This window comes from Trichogramma pretiosum, unplaced genomic scaffold (genome assembly GCF_000599845.2).
Source record: "Trichogramma pretiosum strain Unisexual culture from Peru unplaced genomic scaffold, Tpre_2.0 scaffold29, whole genome shotgun sequence".
Taxonomy (NCBI): Eukaryota; Metazoa; Arthropoda; class Insecta; order Hymenoptera; family Trichogrammatidae; genus Trichogramma; species Trichogramma pretiosum.
Window position 1 is genome coordinate 934,302 of NW_019641669.1, and position 24,251 is coordinate 958,552.

The 24,251-nt window shown below is 44.0% G+C and overlaps 1 protein-coding gene across 1 annotated transcript in view; it reads left to right on the top strand.

Annotated features, from left to right (window-relative positions):
- The first annotated feature begins 21,632 nt into the window (after positions 1–21,632).
- LOC106660175 (neuroligin-2) overlaps positions 21,633–24,251 on the top strand; it is a 135,031-nt gene continuing 132,412 nt past the window's right edge. Inside the window, exon 1 of the mRNA XM_023460402.1 lies at positions 21,633–22,083. Within this exon, the coding sequence (XP_023316170.1) occupies positions 21,974–22,083 (110 nt within the window). The 5' untranslated portion in view covers positions 21,633–21,973. The remainder of the gene's footprint in view (positions 22,084–24,251) is intronic.

The window sequence follows — 24,251 nt, forward strand, 5'->3', positions numbered from 1 at the left end:
TGCAAAGGCACTTACGGAATGACAAAATAATTCAATTAAAATCTGTTTAATTTCACTTGCCATGCATCGCGCGTCGGAGCAGCAGCAGCAGCTCGCGAGTCGAGAGTTCAAGCGCCTCTCACACAGCTTCATAAATTTCGGGCCAGTGCCGCTGCAGCTACATGTAAATAATACGTACGCCTATCCGCTTGCGCGTGGACGATCATTGCGAATAAATAACGCGCGAAAGCTAAGAGGCGCTATAGAGGAGAGGGGCAGTTTGGGGGGAGTGTGGATAGAGCAAATTGAGGTAGCCAGGAGGGAGAGCGAGAGAGAGAAAGAGAGAGAGCGAGAGAGACGTGGACGAGAGCCAGACTAGCGTGAGATTGCGAAGCGCAGCTCTGTAAAATGCGATTCGAATGCGGATATAGTTATATGGGATGCACGTCCCGACAGTGAGCGAGATAAAGATAGAGAGAGGTCGAGAGGATTACTGGAAGGAACGCGATTTCAGGCAAGGGGGAGAGAGAGAGAGAGAGAAGTTTTCTCTCGCTCTTGCACTGACGCGCGCGCAGCCAGCCAGCTACCTCATTCTTTCTCCTAGCTGGCATTGATTTTTCTCATTGGGATTTATTCTCAAAGGGTGCAAGGATCTCCTCGGAGAATCGCCTCGAGGAATTGCTAAAGAAAAAGTTAAAGAATCGACGTCGATCGCTTATTTACGAGTGCGAGCAGGCAGGCAGACAGCACACCTTGCGCGCGCACAAGCGCCCCACGTCAAACCTAGAACACACAGCACATAACTATAAGGGGCTCTGGGTTAATGGCCCGCAGCCTGCTTAATCTTGTTGAACGTACCGCTGCTTAACCGTATTATATAATAGCGTATATACGTACGCGTCGAATGCATTACGTATACGTACTATATAGCTCTGCGGTTGGTGATAATTATCTTAAAAATAAATTATACGAAGGCGCGGAGAGAGAACTTTTAATTGGTAAAAAAAAGAGTAAATATTAGGTTTCAATCGAGGAAAGAGCGGATTACATTATGTATAAAAAAGAAAGCTCGTAGCGAGTCGGGCGTGCACCGCCGCGCGCAGGGCGTTAAATCAACTGATAAAAAACACGATTGCCGCTACTGCCGCTGCTGCTACTGTTACTGCACTGCAACTTTCTCTCATGCGCAGCAGACGAGAGCAAACAGACGGATACTCGTATGTGCGCTGTATGTACGTCGTCTATGTACGAGAGAGCGCGCGCGGCCATGTTTCCTCTATAGGGTGCGCGCAAAATTGTGCCACACTGGCTTGGCTGGCTGCTTGGCTCTCTCAGGCCGGCGCGCGCGTTCTAAAAATAAACTTCGTTCGATCTCGTTCAAGTGTAAAATGTTTCTTGGTGTAATTTACATTCGTTTGAAATAAAGTTTCTTGACGAGTACCTGGGTTTCGCGTCGGCGCCGACAAGCAACTTCTCGGCTTCTATTGAACTTTGTCCTTTGAGCTCGCGCCGCACACATTGACACACATACCTCACACCGATGAGTCGACGGAGAGAGCGAGAGACAACGATAGAATTTGTTGTAAAACTTTCGCTTAAATGGTGTGTATCTTGACAATGTTCTCTCTTTCTCTTGAACGGTATATACAACAGAACTGACGACGGTCGCTTCTTTCACCTTTCGATTTTTTTTATTTATTTTTTTTTATTTTTTTTCCCCCTCGAAGACGAGCCTTTTAAAAAGTTTTCTACCCAGCCTTGACGAGATAGATTTATTTTCCAACAAGTTAAATAGTTGAAATAGAAAAATAGTTGTTCTCAGTGCTCTCAATCGAGAGGCCATGAACGAAAGAGCTGGTGTGCTGCTGCCCGGCTATCTCCGATCCCGGAGGAAAAAAGTTTTTAATTCATCTCGTCTTCTTTCTGCCTTCTTCGAGAGTTGACTTTTACAAACTTCTACGCTCTCGCGTTTGGCAGTCCAAAAAATTGAATTGAAACGGGCATAGAGCTTTTTGTTATTCAAATAAATGCCGTCCTCGCTCGCAGCCACCCGAGCTGGCGCCTCCGCCGAGCGCCGAACATCCAGAAAGCAATCGAATTAATTAAAAATCCAGTCTCGCGCGTGTTTATTTTTCTTTTCGCGCGCACCGGGTTTACAATCTTGGTACTCATTTTCAGAGACCGGCTGAAGGCTGATTCCCCATCCGATGTGCGACTCCGTCAGATGTTTGCCAAAGCAGTTACGCGCGAATTACACGTTTCTGTCGAAAGCGAGTGCGTGGGAAGGTGAGAGAAAGCAAGCGTAATGCGGTTTCCGCACGAATTCAGCCATGTCGTGACGCGCCGCGTCGCGCGTTTAATGGCGTTACGTTACACACAAATCGTGGTTCAAGGTCGATGAGACCCACTGAGGGGAAAATCGCTAGCCATGATAGTACGCTTATACGTACGTGAGCATTATTTCGCAGCTCCGGTCTTAATATGACCACTGACATTTAATTAAAGCAAACAAGAGCGATCGCATCGTTCACTGGAAAAGCAATCTACCGTGTCACGAAGAATTTTTTTTGTGTGTCACGAAAATTGAAAATTCATTTTACAAGAAATGAAATTCGTGTAGCATGAAAATTTTTTTCCATTTTAGATAGCTAAGTTTACTTCAACAACATTTTACTTTACGTCATATAAATTTGGAGTTTCCATGAAAGACGAAACGAATTTTTCGTGACTTGATAGATCGATTTCCCTCGGTGTTTAGCAGCAGATTTGCGGTAATGTATTATTACTCTTGAATACATGCTTGAATCCAGATGTGGCTTGAAAAAAAAATGCGTAATCGAAAAGCGCCGGGTCGGCTTGCATGTATAAAACTCCGTATACATATGCTCGCCCATAACTCGGCCCCGCAAACTGTAAATGCTAGCTCGCGTGTAAATAATGAATGTATACGCGAGGATGAGTGGAGAGCACCGCGCGAGTGAATTTGCAACACACAGGGAAAAAATTTAGAGTCTGGTCGCGTTTGGTGAATACTCGTGCGTTATATATACACATGCAGAAGAGACAGACAAAAAAAAAAGAAAAACATTTATATATAGCTTTTACGAGAAAAAACACGTTCAAGTTAATTGGCTTGTTTTTTGTTAAAAAAAAGTAGCTGCAGCAGCAACAACAAGAACGCACACATGCACGCACGCCCACGAATGCTCACGCCAACGAATCAAACGGGCACAAGTGTGTATTTTTTGTTTTTGAGCTACGCTACGATACACTGAGGCGCGTATAGAATAAAACTTGCCCTCGCGTGCTAGCTCGTTCATCGGAAGAGTAAGGGAGCGTCTGCGTCGATAAATTTTTCAAAAAAACCTTTACACGAGTACCGATACCGCGACGCATACGTACAAAAGCACGTTCACGTTTGCTTTGTTTGTATAAGATGTACGACGCAATTGCTACATTGGCCTGATCTCGTCCAACTATTCAGCTGGCAAAAACAGATAGATATGAGAAAGAATACATTAAGAGAATAATAGTATATTACTGCCCTAGGCCGCGAAAAACAGAAAAGTCCCAGAGTACGCGTAATTAGTGGCCGAGGCGAAGCCGAGGCTGATAAACACGTGCTCTGGGGCTTTCTTTTTTCGCGGCATAGGCCTGTATACTGTTTTTCATACACAGTGGCCCGAAAATCGCTCTTTCCGCTTTGCGCAGCGGCAGGGAAGTAGTCACTTTCGGGCCGCTGGTATGAAAAGAAAGTTTTGATTGATTCTCGAGGATGAACCGGAACTGGATATATATTGCTCTCATTGAGGTTCGAAAATTTCGTAAAGTTGAAATTATTTACTCGGAGCAAATTTAGCCCCCAGCTCGCGCAAGTCTATGGCTCACATTTTGCTCGCTGACGGGGGGGGGGGGGGAAANGGGGGGGGGGGGGGGGTAACATTTTATAAGCGCTCTAATTTAATCGTCCGTAAATTATTCGCGTAGTTTGCTTTTTCCATACTCGCGATCGTGGATAGAAACACATTTTTTTCTTCATTCATTTTTCTTCATTACATTTTTTAGGAAGACATTCGTGCCGGCATGGCCGACACTCGTGTCTTTTTCCGCACACTCGTGCCCAAAAACGCCTTTTGGGCCCTTGTTGCATAAAAAACATTTTCATTGGCATAAAATACTAATATATGGCTCTGAAGATCGTGATTATTTCAGATCTGAAAAAATAACTCAAAGGCATAATATTCTGAATTTTCTAATGGTGTAGTACATAAATGATGAGTTTTCTAATGGTGTAGTACATAAATGATAGTATAAAGTTTGCATCATTGGCAGAATGATTCATATTTGCTCGTTCGCCCATGCTAGCTCGAATTAATAAATGTGACGACGTGATTCGAGCTCGACTCGACGTTGCTTAATGTATGAAATAAAAATGAAAATAAAAATGTCAAATCACATGCTGGATGCGCTTATTTATTGGAAGCAGCTCGAGAACTCGATACGTCATGTGTTTCTGTATGTGTGCGCGTTTTCGATACTCGTTTACTGTGTGCTGCTGCTGGTGCTTCTGCTGGCGCTGTCTTCCTTGGTTAACACAGGCCAGCGCTCTTCTCTCTGATGCACAGGCAAAATTTATTGGCCATTTCAATGGGCGTTGATGCCTAAAACGCACTCGATGCTAATGTGAGTGCCAATTAAAACTCGGCGTACGCATCGAGATCGATCGGCGCGTTGCCTTGCTGCTACACGCGCGTTTATGTGTGTTTCAGCGTATGTAGTATGCACTGTGGGAATCATAGCTATATACCGTGCGTGACTCGCGAGTTCAACGACGACAAGAATACAATCAAAAGCTTTGATTACCGTCAGAATAAATTTGCTCTGACTAATGTGATCAAGGAATAATTTAAAGGCCGTAAAGTCAAAATAGTTCCTTAATCAAAGTAACGAGATGAAGAAATACAGTCAAGCGAAACCTGCGGATATCGAAAGGTACGAGATCACTGCTTTATACATATGTTTACTTGAGAATTGTACGTGTATGGATTGCGGAGATAGTTGGTGTTGTCGACTACGAATTCTGCTCATTATCTGTGATTGCATTTCATGTACGGTCGAGATTCTGTCGGAGGTTCGTTAAGTTTGACGAGTGCTAGGCGCCGACGCGGTAATGTATAGCATTCACGCTCGAGTGACAGATATTAAGATCAGTAATCTGGTGCATAGGAACAACCGGGTGAGAAGAGATTCAAAGAGATTTCTATGCCACCAGCAAGAAAAGAAATATGATTAATTTCCTGTATCGTTCTAGTGTGTTTCATGAACAACCACAAGCAATCTTTGCCAATTAAATATTGAAATTTTCAAATGAATTTAGTTGCATCGTCGTTGTTGCTTTAGTTACATATTCCACGCTACAAAATACTCGAATGCTCGGAGAACCGAAAAACTTTTTTAATCTATCAAAACAGCGTGTTGTTTCGCGTATTAGAGCACACAAAGGGGCATGAAAATAAAAAGAGAGGGAAGAAAACGCCAGAAAAAAAAATCGTCAGCAAAGTGGCACGGCGTCACCACAGTAGCCGCTATCATCATCTCGTCAATGAGAAACAGAAAAAGAGACAGAGAGCGAGAGAAAAACGCGTGTACTTGCGCGAGAGAAAAAGAGCGAGGCATCGAGAGCAGTTCGCGCAAGCTTCGTTAGCAGTGGTGGCAGCGGTGATGGTGGTGGTGGTAGCGGCGGCGGCAGTAACAGAAGCACTCAATATTCGACAATCAAATGGCCATCAATTAGAGTATAGCTTCGTGACGCTGAAAAACAACGAGCGAGATATAGAAAAAATAGGCACGGGAAAAGAGATGATGCGCGCAGGATGAAAAAAAAGCAAACAGTGCCGGAGAGAGAGAGAGAGAGAGCTGGAGCACGAAGGGGGGCAGCAGAGGGCAGTGGATGAGGGCTTTGCTCTCTCTCTCTCTCTCTTTCGCTGTAGGGGTGCGGCCGCAGTCAGTGGCTACTATTACTACTACTACCACTACTACTACTACTGCCACTGTTGCTGCTGCTACTGCTGCTGTGCAATGAATTGCACTCGCGCATGCGTTCGATATAGTTTCTTTTTACAGGCTCTCTCTCTCTCTCTCTGGTTCGCGAGAGCCAGTCAGCCATTCGGCCACGCTTTGTTTGCCAGGCAAGTAAGCTCTATAAATAACTCGCCCGTTATACACAGGCCAAGAGAGAAAGAGAGAGATAGAGGGGGAGAGAGAGAGTGGTACTTCCCCCGGAGATATTTGCCGGCATTTATATACTTGTATATAGCACGAGAAACTACCGAGGTCTATACCTATGTATATTTATACCATTTCTCAAGCCGCATCGCTCGTGCGCGAATTTATTAAAAGCGAGTTCGAGTGTTTAATTAGTTGAGCGATTAAATTGCCGCCACCGACGCTCGTGAGCCCTAGGCAGTAGGATGGTAGCTCTAGCAGCAGCAACTAGCTCGAGCCGCTTCGAGCTCGCTAGTCTCTTCTCGCCTAATATAATATATAGCCGCTGCCACTCTCCATTGGCCTAGGATACAAATAAAAATTTTTCCCACGAACATACGAGCTCGAGCGAGAGAAGAAAATCGACGCGCGCACGTCCGCGCAGTGTGCCACGCCGCTGCCGCATACATACACATCTACGTCTGGTCGTGTAGGTGTATGTGTGCCACACGCGCCTCCAGCTCTCTACATCCTCTTCTCTTTCCTCTCTGCCTCTATCTCTCTTTCTCTCTCTCTCTGTACATGAGCGAAATGGCAATTCGCGCGCGCAGTTCAATTCTGTGCTCGCGCGCACATGGAACACACTATAAGTATTATCCCCGCCAGCAGCAGAAGCAGCGGCAGCGGCACCTATCACACCTAATTCATTTGCTAAATGGAGCTCTAATAGAATGAGAGCTTGTTAATCTACAATTTCTACTGATTGGTCGGCTGAGCGAGCTCGAGCAGCGACGACGTGCAGCTGCGGAACGTGTACGTGTATACGTGTGAATGTTACGCGTGTATGTTTATCGCGCATACATGCACTAAAGGCTCGCTCGAGCCCGGCTGTAATGCGCCCCGTAAGTGTGTGATCGATCGTGTGCTGTAAAAGCGCCGCGCGTCAGTAGTAAACAGCCGTATTAGGCCAGACGGTCGGGCGGGCAGGCGCGAGGCAGTCGGCGTTAATTTTTCCCAAGACAGTAGTAACGCGTCGCTCGCTCGGATAATTTAGCGCTGTCCGGCGTCAACAGCCCTGTATACGTACTATACATGTCGCTTATCAGCGTAACGTTGGAAGGACGTTTAATATAAACGCACGCGCGCATCGTCGCGGGTACGTGGGATAAAATAAAGCCCTAGAGAAAGATATATATATATATTATATATATGTGGAAGCTATATGATTATTCTCCATAATTAAATGCTGCTTAATTGAGACACGAGGCAAGACGCAAAAGCAGAAAGCATTAGCAGTTCAAAACATTGAAACTAATCAAAGCTATGCGAGGGAGTGAAAAAGAGAGGCGGTACTTACATGTATAATACGTAAACGCGTGGAACCATTGAAATTCACTTATCGCATTAGAAACTCGCTAAGTGCGTAATGTGCCTATATGAGGGGGGGGGGGGGGNGGGGGGGGGGTTGAGGGGAGACAAAGTATAAGAGGATTGGATAGAGTACAATTCGCTCGCAAATCGAGCTAATCGCTCGACAGAAGCTCGCCTAGAAAACAAGCGCAAAAAGCGCTGCATTATGAAACTTAGTTGCTCAATATAATTCCATGTTTAAACGCGACGAGTATGTGTTGTTTGATGTTTTTTTTTTTTTATACAACCCGCTTTTCCTTCTACTTTGGGGGTAGAGGAGAAAGAGGGAAGCGACTTTGAGGATTTATTTTTTTCAATTAATTAATCGGTGCTCGGAGTTCGTTTAATCTCCGGATATTTTCCTCAAGACGAGATAGCGCGCGCGGGTGAGTGCGTCACTTGACTCGAGGCAATTCCCACGCGCGATGGCTTGAAGTTTAGCTCTCTTGACCCACGTGCGCGTGCTGCAGTGTGCCCCGTTCGCCTCGAACACCCCTACCGTCCTCCAGACCCTCTTTTCGCCGCTTCAAATTACTCGTCGAATCAGCGCGATAAGGCTTTTGTTGGAAATTTAATTATACGAATTTCAGCGGGGCAGGGGATAAAAAAGAGTTCATTCGAGATTAATCAATATAACGACCCGCGCGGAATGAATAGCAACTGATTAGTTTCGAATTCTATCATAATATCGATGAATTTTCAATGGCTTTATTGTTATCGTTTCATTTCCCGATAACGCAAAGTGCAGCAAACAAATTCCTCGTTTTGTTATAAAGTATTACCAAACGTTACAACTAATCACGCGATAGCTTTTCTCGCAGCGCGACCAGCAGCAGCGCAGCCATTATTATCTGAATTATAAGTGATAGGCAGCGCACCATATTGTTTTTATCGTCTGTTTTAACGCGTATTGACGCTGAATTAATGCATCCATAATGTATCGATGCCTCGCGAGCGTACACCGTGCGCAAATTACGCGCGTATAACATGCACGACGCGTGTATGCACTGACTCTCGGAACGTATGCGTATGTATTCGGAACCCCGAACTAATTTAGTATACTACTGCTGCTGCAGCTGCTTGTGAAAACGTATGAAAATTTATGTTATTCCGTGTGATTAAATCGCGAGCTACTGACTACACGACGACGACTACGACGCTCAAAGGGTACATTCGTTTCTGTTTGATGTCGTGGCGGCTGATGCATCTGTACATATACAGCAGCTGCTGCTGCTGTGCCATGACTGTTGCTGCTGCTCAGTGTTACTCAGCTTATACACGTCGCAGTAGTGGTGGCGGCTGCGGCGGAAAAAAAGAAAAAGAGAGAGAAAGACCCCAGGGAGTACTTACATTAGACTTGAAATGAATCCCTTCAACGGTTTCGCTGCTATGCTGCGCTGCATCGTGCTAGCTGCCAACTAGTTGACATAAAAAATCAAGAATTAAAAAAAAATCATCTGCAAAGAAAGTTTAAGAGGGCCTTTTTTACATTCTTTTTTTCTTTTTTTTTAATTGGATGAAACTTTTGGGATTCATGTAGGCGAATCGAAAAAATAAAGCTTTTTCTTTCTCGATAACAAAGAAATTGTATTTTTCTCTAAGTATCTTCATTATAAAAATAAAAGGCAGGCTATAAAATATCGAATGAAATGGGTGAATTTACAATGAAGTTTTCTTTGAAAAGCTACCGATCAAACGCGGTACCGCTCGAACGAGTACTTTTGCTTCGACGCGCACGATGCACTAAATAAGTACAGAAATGTTTGAATTTGCGAAATTTGCAAATCAACTTTAGCAATAGGAGTTTATACACATACATATTATCTGTTATATACATGTAAGTTTGACATGTGATCAAACTTGTATGTGTTGAGATTGATAGAGTGGGGATTGAGCATTGTAAATAAAGGCAGTAGGATTCAATGGGTCGTCGAGTATAGACTGCGAGAATTCGGCATTTTGAGTTGATTCAGGTATTGTAAATATAGTAATTTATAAGTGTACATGTTAATAAAAAAGGTATAAATATACAGCTTTAAAACTGCAACAACACATGCATAATCCATCAATTACCTCTGAAAAGATAACTTATATACACACGCACCCTGGCTCGGAATAATTTAATCGATTTTGCCATTCGCATAAAGTTTTAATTAAATACAGCTAAATTGGAAAATAGTAATCTTATTTATATATAATAGGAATATATGTAGCATTCCAATGGGGTCAATATACTCGTTCAGCAAAAAAATGCAGTCGTGTAAAAAAACGATTCGAGTTTATTTCTATGGACTCGCGTTAATAGCTACGATCACTCGTTTACATAGCTGTAAATAGGGAGGGCCCGGATTCCCATTATTTTCAAAGCAATAAATCTTCATATCCATGCCGAGTCGAATGTATATATAAAAAAAGCACAGGAAAGGGGTTGGAAGCGAGGGACGTAGGAGAATTTAAATTTCCTCGAGTACATCGCCGCGCTAGAAAAGATAGAAGGCCTCTAATCGGTCTTCTTCCTCGCTGGATTTGAAAAGAATGTCAAGAGAGGGAGAAAGAAAGAAGCGCAGTGGAGTTCTTGCAACGGCATGCAAAAATTTTTACCGAATTATGTTGCGCGACATTCAATTTGGAAGCCGTGAGAATATCTGCTTTACGCTATACGACGACGACGAGCCCGAAGGAGAGAGAGAGAGAGAGAGGGCGAGCATGGTACAACCGGCTTGCACGTGAAAAAAGAAGGAGCAAAAGTTTAGGGCGGGAAATGGACGGAAAGAGGAAGCGTAAAAGCTATCGGTAAAAAAGGAGCGAGGTGGCGTTTTATATCTATAGCGCGGCGAAGAAGACGAATGATCCGCCGAAAGTGCATGCCAGGCACCGAGCAGCGCCCCATGGAATCTCCCAAATTCACTTCGTTCTCACTTTCTATCGCGGCGATATATATGGCCGATTCTCTGTGAAATCGAATGGCCAAAAAATTTTTTTTTCTGGAAATATGAAAAACTTGCTGTTTCCGATGTCAGAAATGTCCCCAAATTTTATTAGAATTTTTGGGACCATCTATCACTCTTTTTTAGAGGCCCGAAGTTGGCCATTTTAGGGTTTTTTTGAAATTCATGAAAAATCACAAATATTCAAATAATTCCTGGATCAGGGTAGAATGATTCAAAAGTAAAAGTGCCCAGCAACTTTTTTGTTGGAAATTATCCAAATTTTCAGAAAAAAATATGCCAAAGTGATTGGAGCCACCTAAATACATAATAGTGGGAAAACATAAAAAAAAACACAAAACAAAAAATCTACTCGAGTTCGAACCGGACTTCCATTTCCTAAACTATGTAAAAAGCTTCCCAAAGATGTCAACTAATGCCTGATAAAGTTTTGTAATGGGTCTTAAAGTTTAACGCAATGTAGACAACAATGTGTGGCGAAAAACATGCAAAAAAGGTCAAAAATAGGCCCAAAATGCCTATAATCACCAAAAATAGCCATTTTCAGACCTTTTTTGCATGTTTTTCGCCACACATTGTTGTCTACATTGCGTTAAACTTTAAGACCCATTACAAAACTTTATCAGGCATTAGTTGACATCTTTGGGAAGCTTTTTACATAGTTTAGGAAATGAAAGTCCGGTTCGAACTCGAGTAGATTTCTTGTTTTATGTTTTTTTTTTGTATGCTTTCCCACTATGATCTCTTTAGGTGGCTCCAATCACTTTGGCATATTTTTTTTCTGAAAATTTGGACAATTTCCAACAAAAAAGTTGCTGGGCACTTTTACTATTGAATCATTCTACTTTATTCCAGGAATTATTTTAATATTTGTGATTTTTCATGAATTTTAAAAAAACCCTAAAATGGAAGTTCGACTTTCGTCCCTTGTCACGTAATATACTATTACCTACACACAAAGCACGCATCGAGCCTATCGTGTATTCCACTAGAAATGTAGGGAAAAAGAAAACCCTATACGTATAGACGCACGAAATTTCGTACAGTCGCGAAGGTGCACGCGCGCGCGAGCAGGGGAAATACGACTCGCGTATCAGAAAATACGTGTTTTGCACGGGATATATGCAGACGTAGGGTGTGGAGAGGGCGAAATATCCTGTGAGTATGGAAATATGTGTATTAGATTTCAGCACGCGATATTACTTCGGCCGACAAAATATTTACCTACTTCACTGCGCGCGCGAGTTGTAAGTAACATCAACCCGAAGAGTTGTAATGAGAAATCTGACGTACTGTATCGAGTTCGACGCGGAAAAAAAAGAAAAAGGAAAAAAAAGAAAGGAAGGAAGAAAGAAAAAAATAGTGCACTCACGCGCATGGCATCGAGAAAATATATTTCGGCTTCGCGTTCAAGCCATGCAGCGCTCATTCGTGTGTGTACGTATACTGCCGCGAAGTATGGAGCGAATACGTCGCCAGCAGCAGAGGTAGTATAGCAGCTCGGCAGGCAGCTAATATAATGCAGAGCGAAAAAAATCGGTTAAAACATATCGGAAAGAGCAAGAGACACTCTTGCCGAGCAGGAGAAAGGGAGACGGATAGAGAGCAAAATACAATAAAGCATGAATTGTGCAGGATCGTTGGGAATGCCGAACGTGAATGTATGTGTACGAGTGCACGGATGTCCCCGTGTGTGTGTGTGTATCTCTCTCGCTCTCTCTTCTCTTCTCTCTGCTGTTCAGTGATCGTGCGCGCATGTATACGAGGTGCATAAAATTTGCATTCACAGCGAAATTTCAGCGAAAGGCTTGTGTGTACCTCGTGCTGCTCCCGGTGCTGCTGCTGCTGCTGTTGCTGCTGTGTTATAGCTACTGCATCGCTCTCATCTTTTACATGCGCACAGAGACACACATACCTATACAGTCAGGCGGGATCGAGCTCGAGCTTCGCGTGTGTACATCACTTCTTGGGGAGTTCATCTCTATGCGCGCGGAGCTGCTGTTGCAGCACAACGTCGGGCAGAGATCGTCGACTGAGCTGCCACGTATACAGCGCGCAGATAGCAGTAGATAGCAGCAGCAGCAGCAGTAGTAGTAGTAGTAGATCGCGAGAGCACTTCGTTCCAATTTTTTTTCTCAGGATGTCTCATTGTCTGGGGTGGGCGTCTTTCATTCGCTCGTCGATATATATACGTATACTATACCCCTCTCTTCCAATTCTGCCATCCAGCCAGTGTAAGTGAGTGTACGTGTGTGGATAAAAGAACCAGCTGAGTAGGCAATATCACAGTTGACTTGGCCGATCGGTTGCGGCATACTAAGCGCGACTTTACAGGCACAGACGCACACATATTATACTCACTTTCGCACCGGATCGTTGCAGGCGTACGTACCTATATACACTCGCAAGCTCGTGCGCGTACGCTTGCAGCAGTGTGTAGATGTGTGCAAAGGTATGTCGAGTGATTTTTTCCCCTCTCTTTTTTTCGATTTTTTCCCCTTTTGCTTCCTTTTTTTTCTAGCAGACATCGCGGAATGTTAAATAAGCATCTACGCGCTTGTATAGAGCGCGAAATATTCCACGAAAAAAGGAGAAAGAGGGAGAGAGAGGGCGAGCATGTGACAAGACGGGAAATTGGAAAATTCAACTCGAAGTCGATCTGTCACCTACTTCCTCGAGCAAGTCAAGTTCTCGAAGTAAGGTTGTTTTTCTCTCTCTCTCTCTTCCTCTCGCTCGCACTTCTGCCCCCGCAAGCTCTTTCCCCCTTCTCCTCCTGCCCCTCTGCCGTCGTCCCTTTCGCGTGCTGCACACGCGCGGGGTCTTGCAGGCGAGAACTTTTCTTTTATGCTCATACTATACTGAAGGGACTATCAACGACGACAAACTTGGCGAAAAATTCCTCGACGCAAAAGAAAGAGAGTGAGAGAGAGAAAGAAAGAGAACGATAGAAGCTCTATACTCCTTTCTCACATTATAGAAAAGAGAGCTAAGACTTTTGGCTTCTCAGTTGTTGCTGCAGTGCGAACGTGGCCGCGTCGATGACGTTTGAGAAATAGGCTCTCGCCCGTTGAATGACACGAGTGCGTCGATTATCGGCACAGTGAAACTTATACGAGCTCGACTTTTCTTGAGCCAACAAAATATTTGTTAAATCCGTCGGTATAGAACATACGCTGTATACAAATTACTATGGCTTACAAAACATTCGTATCGATGAGATCGAGGTGGAGAATTTACACGCCAATTTCGCGAGATCACATAAAAACAGTCATTTTCCTCCCCGTGATTTACATTAAAAGCTCGCACTCGTGCAATGATCGCATGATCCGCGAGAGATCAGAACTCGCGCGAACTAATCATCTCGTTAATTTATTGATAATTAAGCGCGCGCCAACCACGTTAACACGTCCATATATCGCATAACAGGCCGCAAAACCATTAATAAAGGCTATTATTACGCGTGCACGAGCACTTTTTTCCATCAGCTGTATAATTCGCTGCTCTCGCGCGCGATCTCATTATTATACACGCTAACGCGCCCATGCGCGCACACGCGCACAAACGCATACACGTACACATATATAAGCATCAACGTGGGGCTTTGGCAATGCCCGAACGCGCGCCAAGCGTACATATATCTGCTCCGCTCGGTCTGAATCGGAGTAAACGCCCGATTTATCGAGTGGCTTGATTATAAACGATATCGACATTCGCCTATAACTCTCTGTGCAATCTGCTCGTTTCTCCCTTCTTCTCTCGCTTTTTTTTCTTCGCCTATATTTACTCTACAACTATATATATACGAAAACGCGCGGTGGCTACGGATTTTCCTCGAGACTTGGCTTTTATCAACCGCTGCAGTTTCGGAGCCAATGACTTGCGGCGTCGGTGGCGGCGGCAGCAGCCGGAGCTTTATGTATATAGCGATGGATTACTATACCAGCTTGGCGCTTGCGCGCCAACGCGTTCCGCACACGTTCTTATAATATACGTGACGTGTCTACTCAACTTTTTTTTATATTTATTTATTTTTTCTGCGAACCAAAAAAAAAGTACAGCAAATTTTCAATAAAAGAGTACTATACTACCTAGACTAGTATAAAAGAGTAGTAGTCTACTACCTCGATGTTTTCTATGCTTAATATATGACAATATATATTTGCGTGCAGACCATGTTTATTCGCTGTCTGGAATCCAAACTCGGGATTCATCTTTAAATAAAAATTTTATACTCGTACTTTTTTCCTTTGGCTCATTGTACTCTGGTTGCGACTGAAAATTTTTTTGAATTTTTCTCCCCGTTACTTAAAAACGCGTCAAAGGTTCAAGAGTATCACCGCGTCTCGTGTAGCGGAAAATATATAAAAAATAAACCCCGTCCCAGATTTTTTTTCAATTTTAACACACTTGACTCACATATTGCGTACACTCTTTTATTCATCACATGAAAGCGTGTCGCATAATAAAGAGAGCGGGGAAGAAGTTGATAAACTATGAACTTCGCCATTTTACATTGCCATTAGTTCTCTCTGATGCTTTTATATGCCCCCCGAGCAACAAATTGCACTGTCACGTCGAGCTGCTCTCGCGAACGTCGCAGTGGCAGCAGCAGCAGCAGCAGCAGCAGCAGCGAGACTCGCTTGGATGCAACTTAATTGCGCTCACGAACGAGTTTTTCCAGCACTTTGCTAGCTTCGAGTTCTTGAAAATACGTTTCGCACGAATATCATATATATATATATACATATACATCTATATATTCACGCACTTTGATGTTTTCTTTTTCGTTTAATACCATTTGAACATTACGTGCACCACGCGTGTATAAAGGATGAAGCTCCAGTACGCGAGCGTCCGACCTACGTAAATAATCATCGAATTCTTAAAATTCTTACTTATATACTCTCGTCTCATCAGGCTTTACACGACGAGATTTTATAGGACCGCGCACAGTAGTCCTATAATTTCTGCTCTACCACTCGGAGAGCTGCGCTTGGTTTTAAGGACTGCATCACACGAGCTTGCAAGGAGTCGTGAGAGTCGAGTTTGCCTATCTCTAGCGACCTCGAAGCTATACCCAGAGCTATATTTTCTTTTTCCAACATCCCCTCGTGCACGAAGCAAGTTAAATGGTGGAAAATCCTTTGGGAAGTGGGAGTAAAAAAGAAGAGAAAAGAGTGAGAGGGAAAGAAAAGAAATTACGGGATTGTATATTACAGAGGAAAGAAAAGACGCTCGAATTGCTCTCGGTGGCAGTTCGAGGATAGCAGGGCAGGCAGCTGCAGCGGTGGCGGCGGCGGCGCTTGTCGGTTTTAAACTCTCTGATTCGAAAGCGCACCATTTCTCTTATAAACTACCACTATTGCTGCTGCTGCTGCTCATTTCAAATAGAGACGAGCTTGCAAGGCGCGTAAAGCTTCAAGCTTACGCTTGCTTTTGACAAAATGCGTTGTGTATATATGCGAGCGAGTCGCGCCTCGCGCGCAATTAATTTTTTACTTAGCGTGAAGGGAAAGACAATCATATTAATGCGATCGTTTGTTTTAATAATTCCTCATACATAATAGAAAATATGTATAATATTTATGAAATGATAAATATATAAAGGGCTCGTAAATATATTCGTCGATTCGAGGCATTGGATGCACAGACGCGCATATAATTCGGAGCGAGCATGGAAACCAATCGAACTGACAGACAAAGAGAGATAAGGGAGAGCGTGAGAAGGGATAGAGATAAAATGAGAAGCGAACGATGCTCGATGTTTCTCGTGCGGCTGGTAAATATATCATGAATATTTCAAAAGTTAATCACTCCATCGGGAGCCCGGCGAACGGCCGTGTATGTACAAGGGTATATATACTGGTTGAATATACATATAGATAGGCGTGAGAGGAGGAGACGCTGTGCACACACACACATACACGCACGCACACACGTATATGCGTTTTACACACATACGATAGCTTACGAGGCATCGGCGCGAGCCGCAAAATATTTTAACACGAGCTTCGTTCCGCGCGCGTTCGTATTCTCCGTTCTGCGCGCACTCATTAGCGCATAATATGCAAGAAAATTTGAATTGTAAATGTGTTTGTGCGCGCGCATATCGCAATCATCGACCGCAAAGCTGCACACACGCACACCCACGTATTATAGACGAAGCATATATGTAGTCGCAGTAGTAGCAGTGGTCGCAGTAGCAGCTCGACATCATGTAGCAGCGTACACGCAGGCAGCCAGACATACACAGAATTTCTCTTGTACCAATGACGGTCTGCACGCGCGCCTTGTATTTGTAATACATGCACCCATACGCAGGAGGTAGGAGCTGCGCACACATTAGCGTCACGTCGCTTTATGAAATTGACCGTACGTTATATAGGTGTCAGTTTAACACGTCAAAGCGTCCAAACCCCCGCGCCCACCCATCACACACACGCGCACGAATTTCTATATTAACAAAGACTAGATCACATAAATGCCCCCGCTCTTACATATGTGCGAGAGCCCCTGTGATAAGGATAGCTTCCGATAGGGTCCGACTTGCTAGCGTAAGGGTACAAACGACGATCGCTACAACGGCGGCGGCGTTCTCAAATGCAGGCACACAAACTTGTATACGTTGCTGCGCGTATACGCAAGCTCTATGCACACTCACACACGCAATATATATAAATATGGGCTCGGAACTCGTACAGTATAAGTACATGGCGATCCATACCAGTAGACCGAGTAAATAGTGTGTATACGTGTTTCGAGTGCCCCCGGGCGATTCTCGACCCCCATCTCGCAACGGTTGAGCACGCCTATATATACTGTATATAGAGGCAACGTGCTACGAGCGCACACGAATTTATATGCATTTATAAGCAGCGAGAGAGAGAGAGAGAAAGCTGCAAGTGCAGCACCGCTTCTCTTGGAGCTCTCTCTCTCTCTCTCTCTCTCTGTCTCTGCATGCTCCCAGTACTCACTTTTGCGGCTCGTGCCTTTACAGAGCCTGCAAGCTGCTTATGTCTATATGTACGTCGTGACTCTTTTAATTCCGAGAGGCAGTAATAGGAAGAGACTTACCGGTTTTGAGAGATTTGCAGCCATACACACTTAGCTTAGCGCGCGAGTATATTATATACTTTTTTTTTTGCCTCCCTCGCTCTTTCGACTTTTCTTTTCCATCTCCTCGTATTTATGCTCTCGTTTCCTCACGCGCTCTGCTATACGTACCTATATATCGCGACCGCCCCGCTGTGCGCGGGCACGAACATTTCTTTCGGAGCCGTCTCGTATATACCGCGCGATGCGGTTATTTTAAGCAAATTTTTCTCTCGCTTTCTTCTTACTAGCAGCGGCAGCAGCTCAAACTCGAAAGTTATTTTTATGATTTTGCAAGAATAATTAAGCTGTGCGCACGTCTCGCGCTGCGGCGCTTCTTCTGTATGATAATTGAGTCCTAATGTATCAGGGACCAAATTTGAAATTCAAAAAAATACTCGAGCGTAGCAGCAGGAGGACTAGGCTCTGTTGCGACTATGAATTACTTTGCGTACAAGCCAACTCGCGCAGTCCTTGACCCTTATACGGCGCGCGGGAGCCCTATATAATACTACTTGCACTCTTTTGCGGTCCTTGCCTCGTTGTTCTCTTCTTTTTTTTTGCTCTGCTCTGCGCTGCTCTCCTCTTTCTCTCTTCCTCTTCCTCTTTTCTTTCTTGCGAGCTGTGCACCACTGCGCGTTAGCCCTCGAGCTTTGTGCGCTGAAAAATTTAAATTTAAGAGCGACGTTGAGGTATTTTTACGTTTTTTTATAGCGCAATTACCGGAGTTACCTCGTGCGGACACGTTCACTTTTATTTTCAGCCTTTTCTCTTTCTCTCTCTCTCTCTCGCTCTCTGCATTCGGGTGGTCACGTGTGCATGCTCTCTATACGTCGTGGCTAACGACGAGAGAAGAGAGAGAGAGCGACTTTTCTATCATAAAATTTGTCACCGAAGTATTCGGTTTGCATATATCTATCTAACTTTGCAGGATCAAAATGTATTTTTGTACGTACGTACGTATTCGCACATAGATTGTTGCGACTGTTCTAGAGCTGATCTTGGGCCAAGTGTGCAAAATGTACAGCTGCAGAGAAGCGATGCTGCAATATCATAGCGCATCCAAAATTGTAATACACGCTCGGGTCGTGCTTATATAAATTCGATATCGCGTCGGGGTCACGAGACGGGGGTGGCTGTGCGCTAGCTGCTATAGTGCGCAGACATTAGCAAGTCATCGAGTTAACGCTTAGGGCGTATAATAGTAATAGTAGTAGTAGTGGCAATAGTAGTATTAGTAGTTTGCTCCGAATGCGCAAGATGCCATAAGTATATAAAGTAACTTTTCCACCTATTGCAACGCAGCTCAGCAGACAGAGTTCGGGCGCGCGCGCATATACATACGATCGCGTACTATAACGCGGGAATATGGCCGGCTATATGCGAAAGTCGCTCAGCTCGCGTCGGCGTGCAGATCGTCTGGCGCGCCGTGTTTGCCCCGACACGAGGCGCGATGTTGCAGAAACTTGTTCGCTGTCTGCGCAGCGCGCACAACTCGCACACACGAGCGGTACATTACAAGCTGTAACTAGGACGCGCGTTGGGCTGGGAAGTTTATACCGTCGTATAAGCGTCGATAAAAACTTGATAAAATTCGACCATTAAAAATGATAGATTATATTCGCGCTCTTTCAGCGGAAGTGTCGTGAAGCTGCTGTGTACTCCTATGCCTGCGCACTGCGTATACATAAGTTCAATGCCTTCGCGCTTGAGAGAGAGAGAGAGAGAGAGAAAAGCTCGAGAGCCGAGCGAGATAGTTACACGCGAGCAGCTCCGAGGAAAGAAGTAGAAGTAGAAGAAGAAGAAGAAAAAAAAAGCTCGTAGGTGGCAGATCTTCAGCGCCGGAGTAGTAGCTAGTTGCTCGAACGCGACTCGAGTCAAGCTACATGTACAGCAGTGTATGTAGTTGAGCTGCTCGTCGTGCCGTACACTGCACACTGTACAGTCGTATATGCGCACACACCCACCCACACGTGTGCCGCTGTGCAAAGGGGGTAAGAAGTGGTAGTAGTAGCTAGCGGTGGGTGGGTGTGTGCGCGCGCGAGAGAGCACTGCACTCTTATTTCAGTGCTAGAGCTTGGCTTGGCAGCGCTCGGCGGCGGCAGCAGCAGCAGCAGACTTGTCGCGCTCGAGTAACAAGCTACTACATACGGCTTATATATACACACAGCTACTACCTGCTACGTATAACGTACATATATATAAAACATCTACAGCTGTTCACACGGCTCATTAGACGAAACGCGGACGCGTGCGTACCTAGAGCTCCGCCACTATATATATATACGTACGTCTCATCTTTCTCTTCTCTCGTCTCGAGGTCTCTTTATCTTTTCGCGAGCCTGCCACCTGTCACGTACGTTATTATAAGTATTATTATATACATTGTACGTCGTACTGCTCTCGTTGCATTCGTTGTTAACTATCGCAGACCCCCCCACGAAGTCTCGTACCCGTGCCGTGAGTTTTTTTTTTTATTTAGCTCTTACGTAACGCGCCCCAACGATCGTACGCAGTGCGTGCAAGCTGCAAGCCCGAAGAAGAATTCTCAGAAATTAATCATCCCTACGATTGAGAATCCTCTTTGCAAAGCTCTTAGTCTGCTCTCGTAGTCGTCGTCGTCGTCGTCGACGCTGTCTCGAGCTTTTATAACAAGTGAATTCTCACCTATTTGCGAGATGCGCTGCCTGCTGCTGTTGTACAAGGGCGCGCGCAAGGGTGTGACGCGATATTTTTATCGTCTTTGCGCCGAGCGATAACGCGCGGGCCGTAACCTTTCAGAGCTGCTGTTGCGCTGTAGGCGAGGCTGCCGGAGCCCTCGCGGGAGGTGGGGTAAAAAAAGTTTAAAGGCTTTTCCGGCATAATGCACAGCTAGGCGACGATCAAAAGTTTACCCAAAACTTGCTGCTGCTGCTGTAGCCTATAGAGCACGAGCCCGCTCGCTTGTATTCAAACCCAGAGTTTCGTATACGTGTACCTATTGAGTACACGCGCGCTTATATATATTTTTGAAAGCTGCAGAATGTTACAGTGCATAGAGCAGCAGCAGCAGAAGCAGCGGTGGTAGCGGCGGCGGCGGCAGCAGCAGCAAAGTACATCGAGATATTAACTTTCTCAAACAGTCATGTTTCATCCTCGGCCTATACAAAACTTTTTCCCTATGCAAAACGTGTTAGCGAACGCGTGGCAGAGGCATTAGCTCTTGTAGATCATATTTTATACTCGTGCACGCATTCATAAAGCTTCGCTGTGGTACATGTGTATATGCGAACGTGTACCCGCGTACATAACGCCCACTTTTTTTTTCGTACTTTGCGCAAAACATCGAGAATCTCTCGCTTGTGCGGGGGCATTCTTTGAGCTGCTGTCTGTCCGTCTGTCCCTCCTTTACTTTAACAGTCACATAAAAGTTGGCAATCGAGGGCAATATCTCGTTAAACGTCCGATAAAAAAATCCCTCCTTTGAGGGTATTTAAACGTACAAGCAAGGATTCTCTGGCCGAACAAAGACGCCTTGCGAATCTATACCCATATATTTGCGAGATGCAGCTCTGTCGTGGTATAGTACGAGTATACAGATATATATATAATAGTTCAAATTAAACGATGCACGATACTCGCTCTCGATGCTTAATTGAAGCCAAAGCTCGCCTCTCACTCACCCACACACACATAGCCAACCCCCGACCGATCCACACGCTCGAACGCACTAACGAAATAAAACTGATCTCTCTTTTTTTCTTTTCTCCGCTCTCAGTTGCAGAAATTGGCAGAAAAGGCCTGGAGTGAGCTGAGGGCAAAATATCGAGTATGCTGCAGCAACGACTTAATTGGATTAACGAACGGATAAGACATTCACAAGCCGAGGCCGGCTGAACGTAGTAGTATACGTATATAGCTCTTTCGCAAGTGTCAGCTACACGACCAAGCGGCAGCACCGGCAGAAAAAAAGGGAGCGAAAAAAAAACGACCTGAACAAGTTTTCCTCCTCTCTTCCCTTCTCTTCTACTACGTCTTCTTCCTCCATCTACTTTCCTTCCTTTACTTTTGCTCTTTCGTACCTGCTGCCGTATACGCTCGTTCGCCATCGCCGTTCTCATCTGCGGGACCGCAAAATTTAATTGGCCTGTTTTCGAGCCCAATGGTACACGCGGCACATGCAGAGAACTGCGAGAAAAAGCTCCCCGACTACTACTACGACCAGTAGAAGAAGACGAAAAAGCAGCAGCAGTAGTAGATAATGAAGGACGACGGCGACGTGACATCCGCACGACCGAGTCGTCAAAGGTGAAAGCTGGAGCCGAGGCCGTTTGTCGCAGGAGGGCGAGCTCGCCCTCAGAATGGAGCTGCTGAGGACACTCCTTATATTAGTACTCAGTGCGTGCCTCATGCGCAGAGTACAGCCCGTTGCGACCAAGACCAAGCCAAATCCTCGAGTCGTTCAGACCAGGTTCGTACTTACAAATTTTACATTTAATACTTTATCGTATCTTTGTCAATCTTTTCCTTTGTCAATTTTTAAAGCGCTTGGACGTGTCGCTTTTATTTTTGGTGTGCGCGTTTATATACATAGCGAAACGAGATTAATCAAGCGTTTCATTGAATTTGAATGGTGATGAAGCGCGCACGAGCTTCTCGGCAGCTTGAATGAAACAAATTCGTGTGCGCGCGCGCGTTGAGCGCATTACGGAAATGGCTATACATGATGTACGTGAGTATACGCCTTCTGTTAAAAGCCTTCATTTACGTAAAAATAATAATATTACAAAATACAACGCGCATGAAAGAGAGAGAGAGAGAGAGAGAAAGAGAGAGAGAGAGAGAACGGCGTAGAAAAGTTAAAGTACTATAATATTACAATTAAATTTCATCGGAGCCCAGTTGGACGAGCAGCCATTGACTTTATTAAATTTAGCTTAGCGCTCGTGAAATAAAAGGCTCAAAAATGTAATATAAAAGTCCTCGTGAATTCGGTAGATAACTTTTATAATTTTCTGTACATGTAGATCAATGAACAGCAAGAAAAAAAGCTAATAAAATGATTTTTGAACCATCATAAAATGTTTCTATGGTTACATTTTCATGTTAATTCTCTTACAGTTATTTGAGCATAATCAATTAGTAAAGTTTTTGAAAATAATTTAAACTTCCTCCTGATCTCTTATCCAATTATTTTATGTACGTCAGAAATGAGTACGCGCGTTTGCTAAACCCACAACCAAATGATTTAATTAAATCGCTGTAAGTACCTTACAAATGCTATAAAAACAAAATTCAAAGGTTTTCGTGAAAATAATAGTTGATAAAATACAGCTTAAATCAGTAAATTCTTGATACGTGTCTCATATCCATAGAAATAATAATGATCGACACATAACTATAGAGAAAAATGACATCACACCTTATGATTCTTTTGCCCACAATATAACTCGAAACGGGAGCACAGCTGCTTGGCAATTGTTCAATTTTTTTGCCACTGAATCTTTTTCTCTTGTCGATGCTCTTGAGCTACATCGGGTAATCCTCGAGAGAATTTTTTTGAATCTTTTGGAAACAAGAATTAACTTTGCTCGATGCGGTTGTTGATTTTTAAATTCTTTTCTTCCTCGACGCGTTTAACGCACGTACACACTGATGCCTAATTGACGAGCTCTTGTTAATTTAGCATTTCGTCGATTTTTGAAATTCAATATGAATACCGATCGAGAGGGTATTTTTTTTATTGCCTGACTGGAATTTTTCTGTATCACTTAAAAAATAAAATAGCCTGGCCAACTTCTCTCTAGAGTAATTTTACTAGTTTTTGGCAACAATTTTTTCATTATTATCAGCAGTATTTTGCTACCACTGCATAATATTTTTTGATACGATTTTCGGACGAATATTTCAGTTCTGACCTATATTTTTAATGTTAAATCGAATTTCAAACTTGATACGATCAATATTTTTTATGTCAACTTTTATTGCATGTTGCATTTTGGTATGTACGGTATACTTTCATATAATAAATTGAAAAAGTTGTTTGATTACGTCGATGAATCTTAAGATGCAACTAAAAATATATTTCAAAATACTCGACAGTTTTATCAGCGTTCCTCAAAATACATTTTTCGACCGACGCTTGGTTAATGCATAAGACCATCGCTTGAACGGTTCAGGCACTGAAAGGCGTCCGCCAAAGCTTCGATGGTTTATCCTATCAAAGGCTTTGCCTAGCATCAAATAGCACTAACAGGGTGATTGAATCTTGCTCAATTCCACTGTGTGTTGTATATGTGTGTAGACGTGTGTGTGTGTGTGCATCATCGGATAAGACGCAAGAGAGGGAGAGCTGATTATTGGGTGTTGTGTTCCGAATGAAAAGCACATTCTCACAGAGTGCAGCCGAAAGATTGTTTTCTCTCTTCGTGGGCAGGTAACCCAGAATTTACCTTGCGGGTAATCTAATCCAATACTTTGGTCCAGGAGAGGGAAAGTTCTTATACGTGTGCGGGGTAGGTTGAATTTCATTAGAACTTGGGTTTTGATAAGGAAACTCGATTCGAAAAAGAGAAATAATAATAGTAATAAAGAAAAAAAAGGATTCTAGAAAATGCAGCAGAGTGTGTATAGCATGGG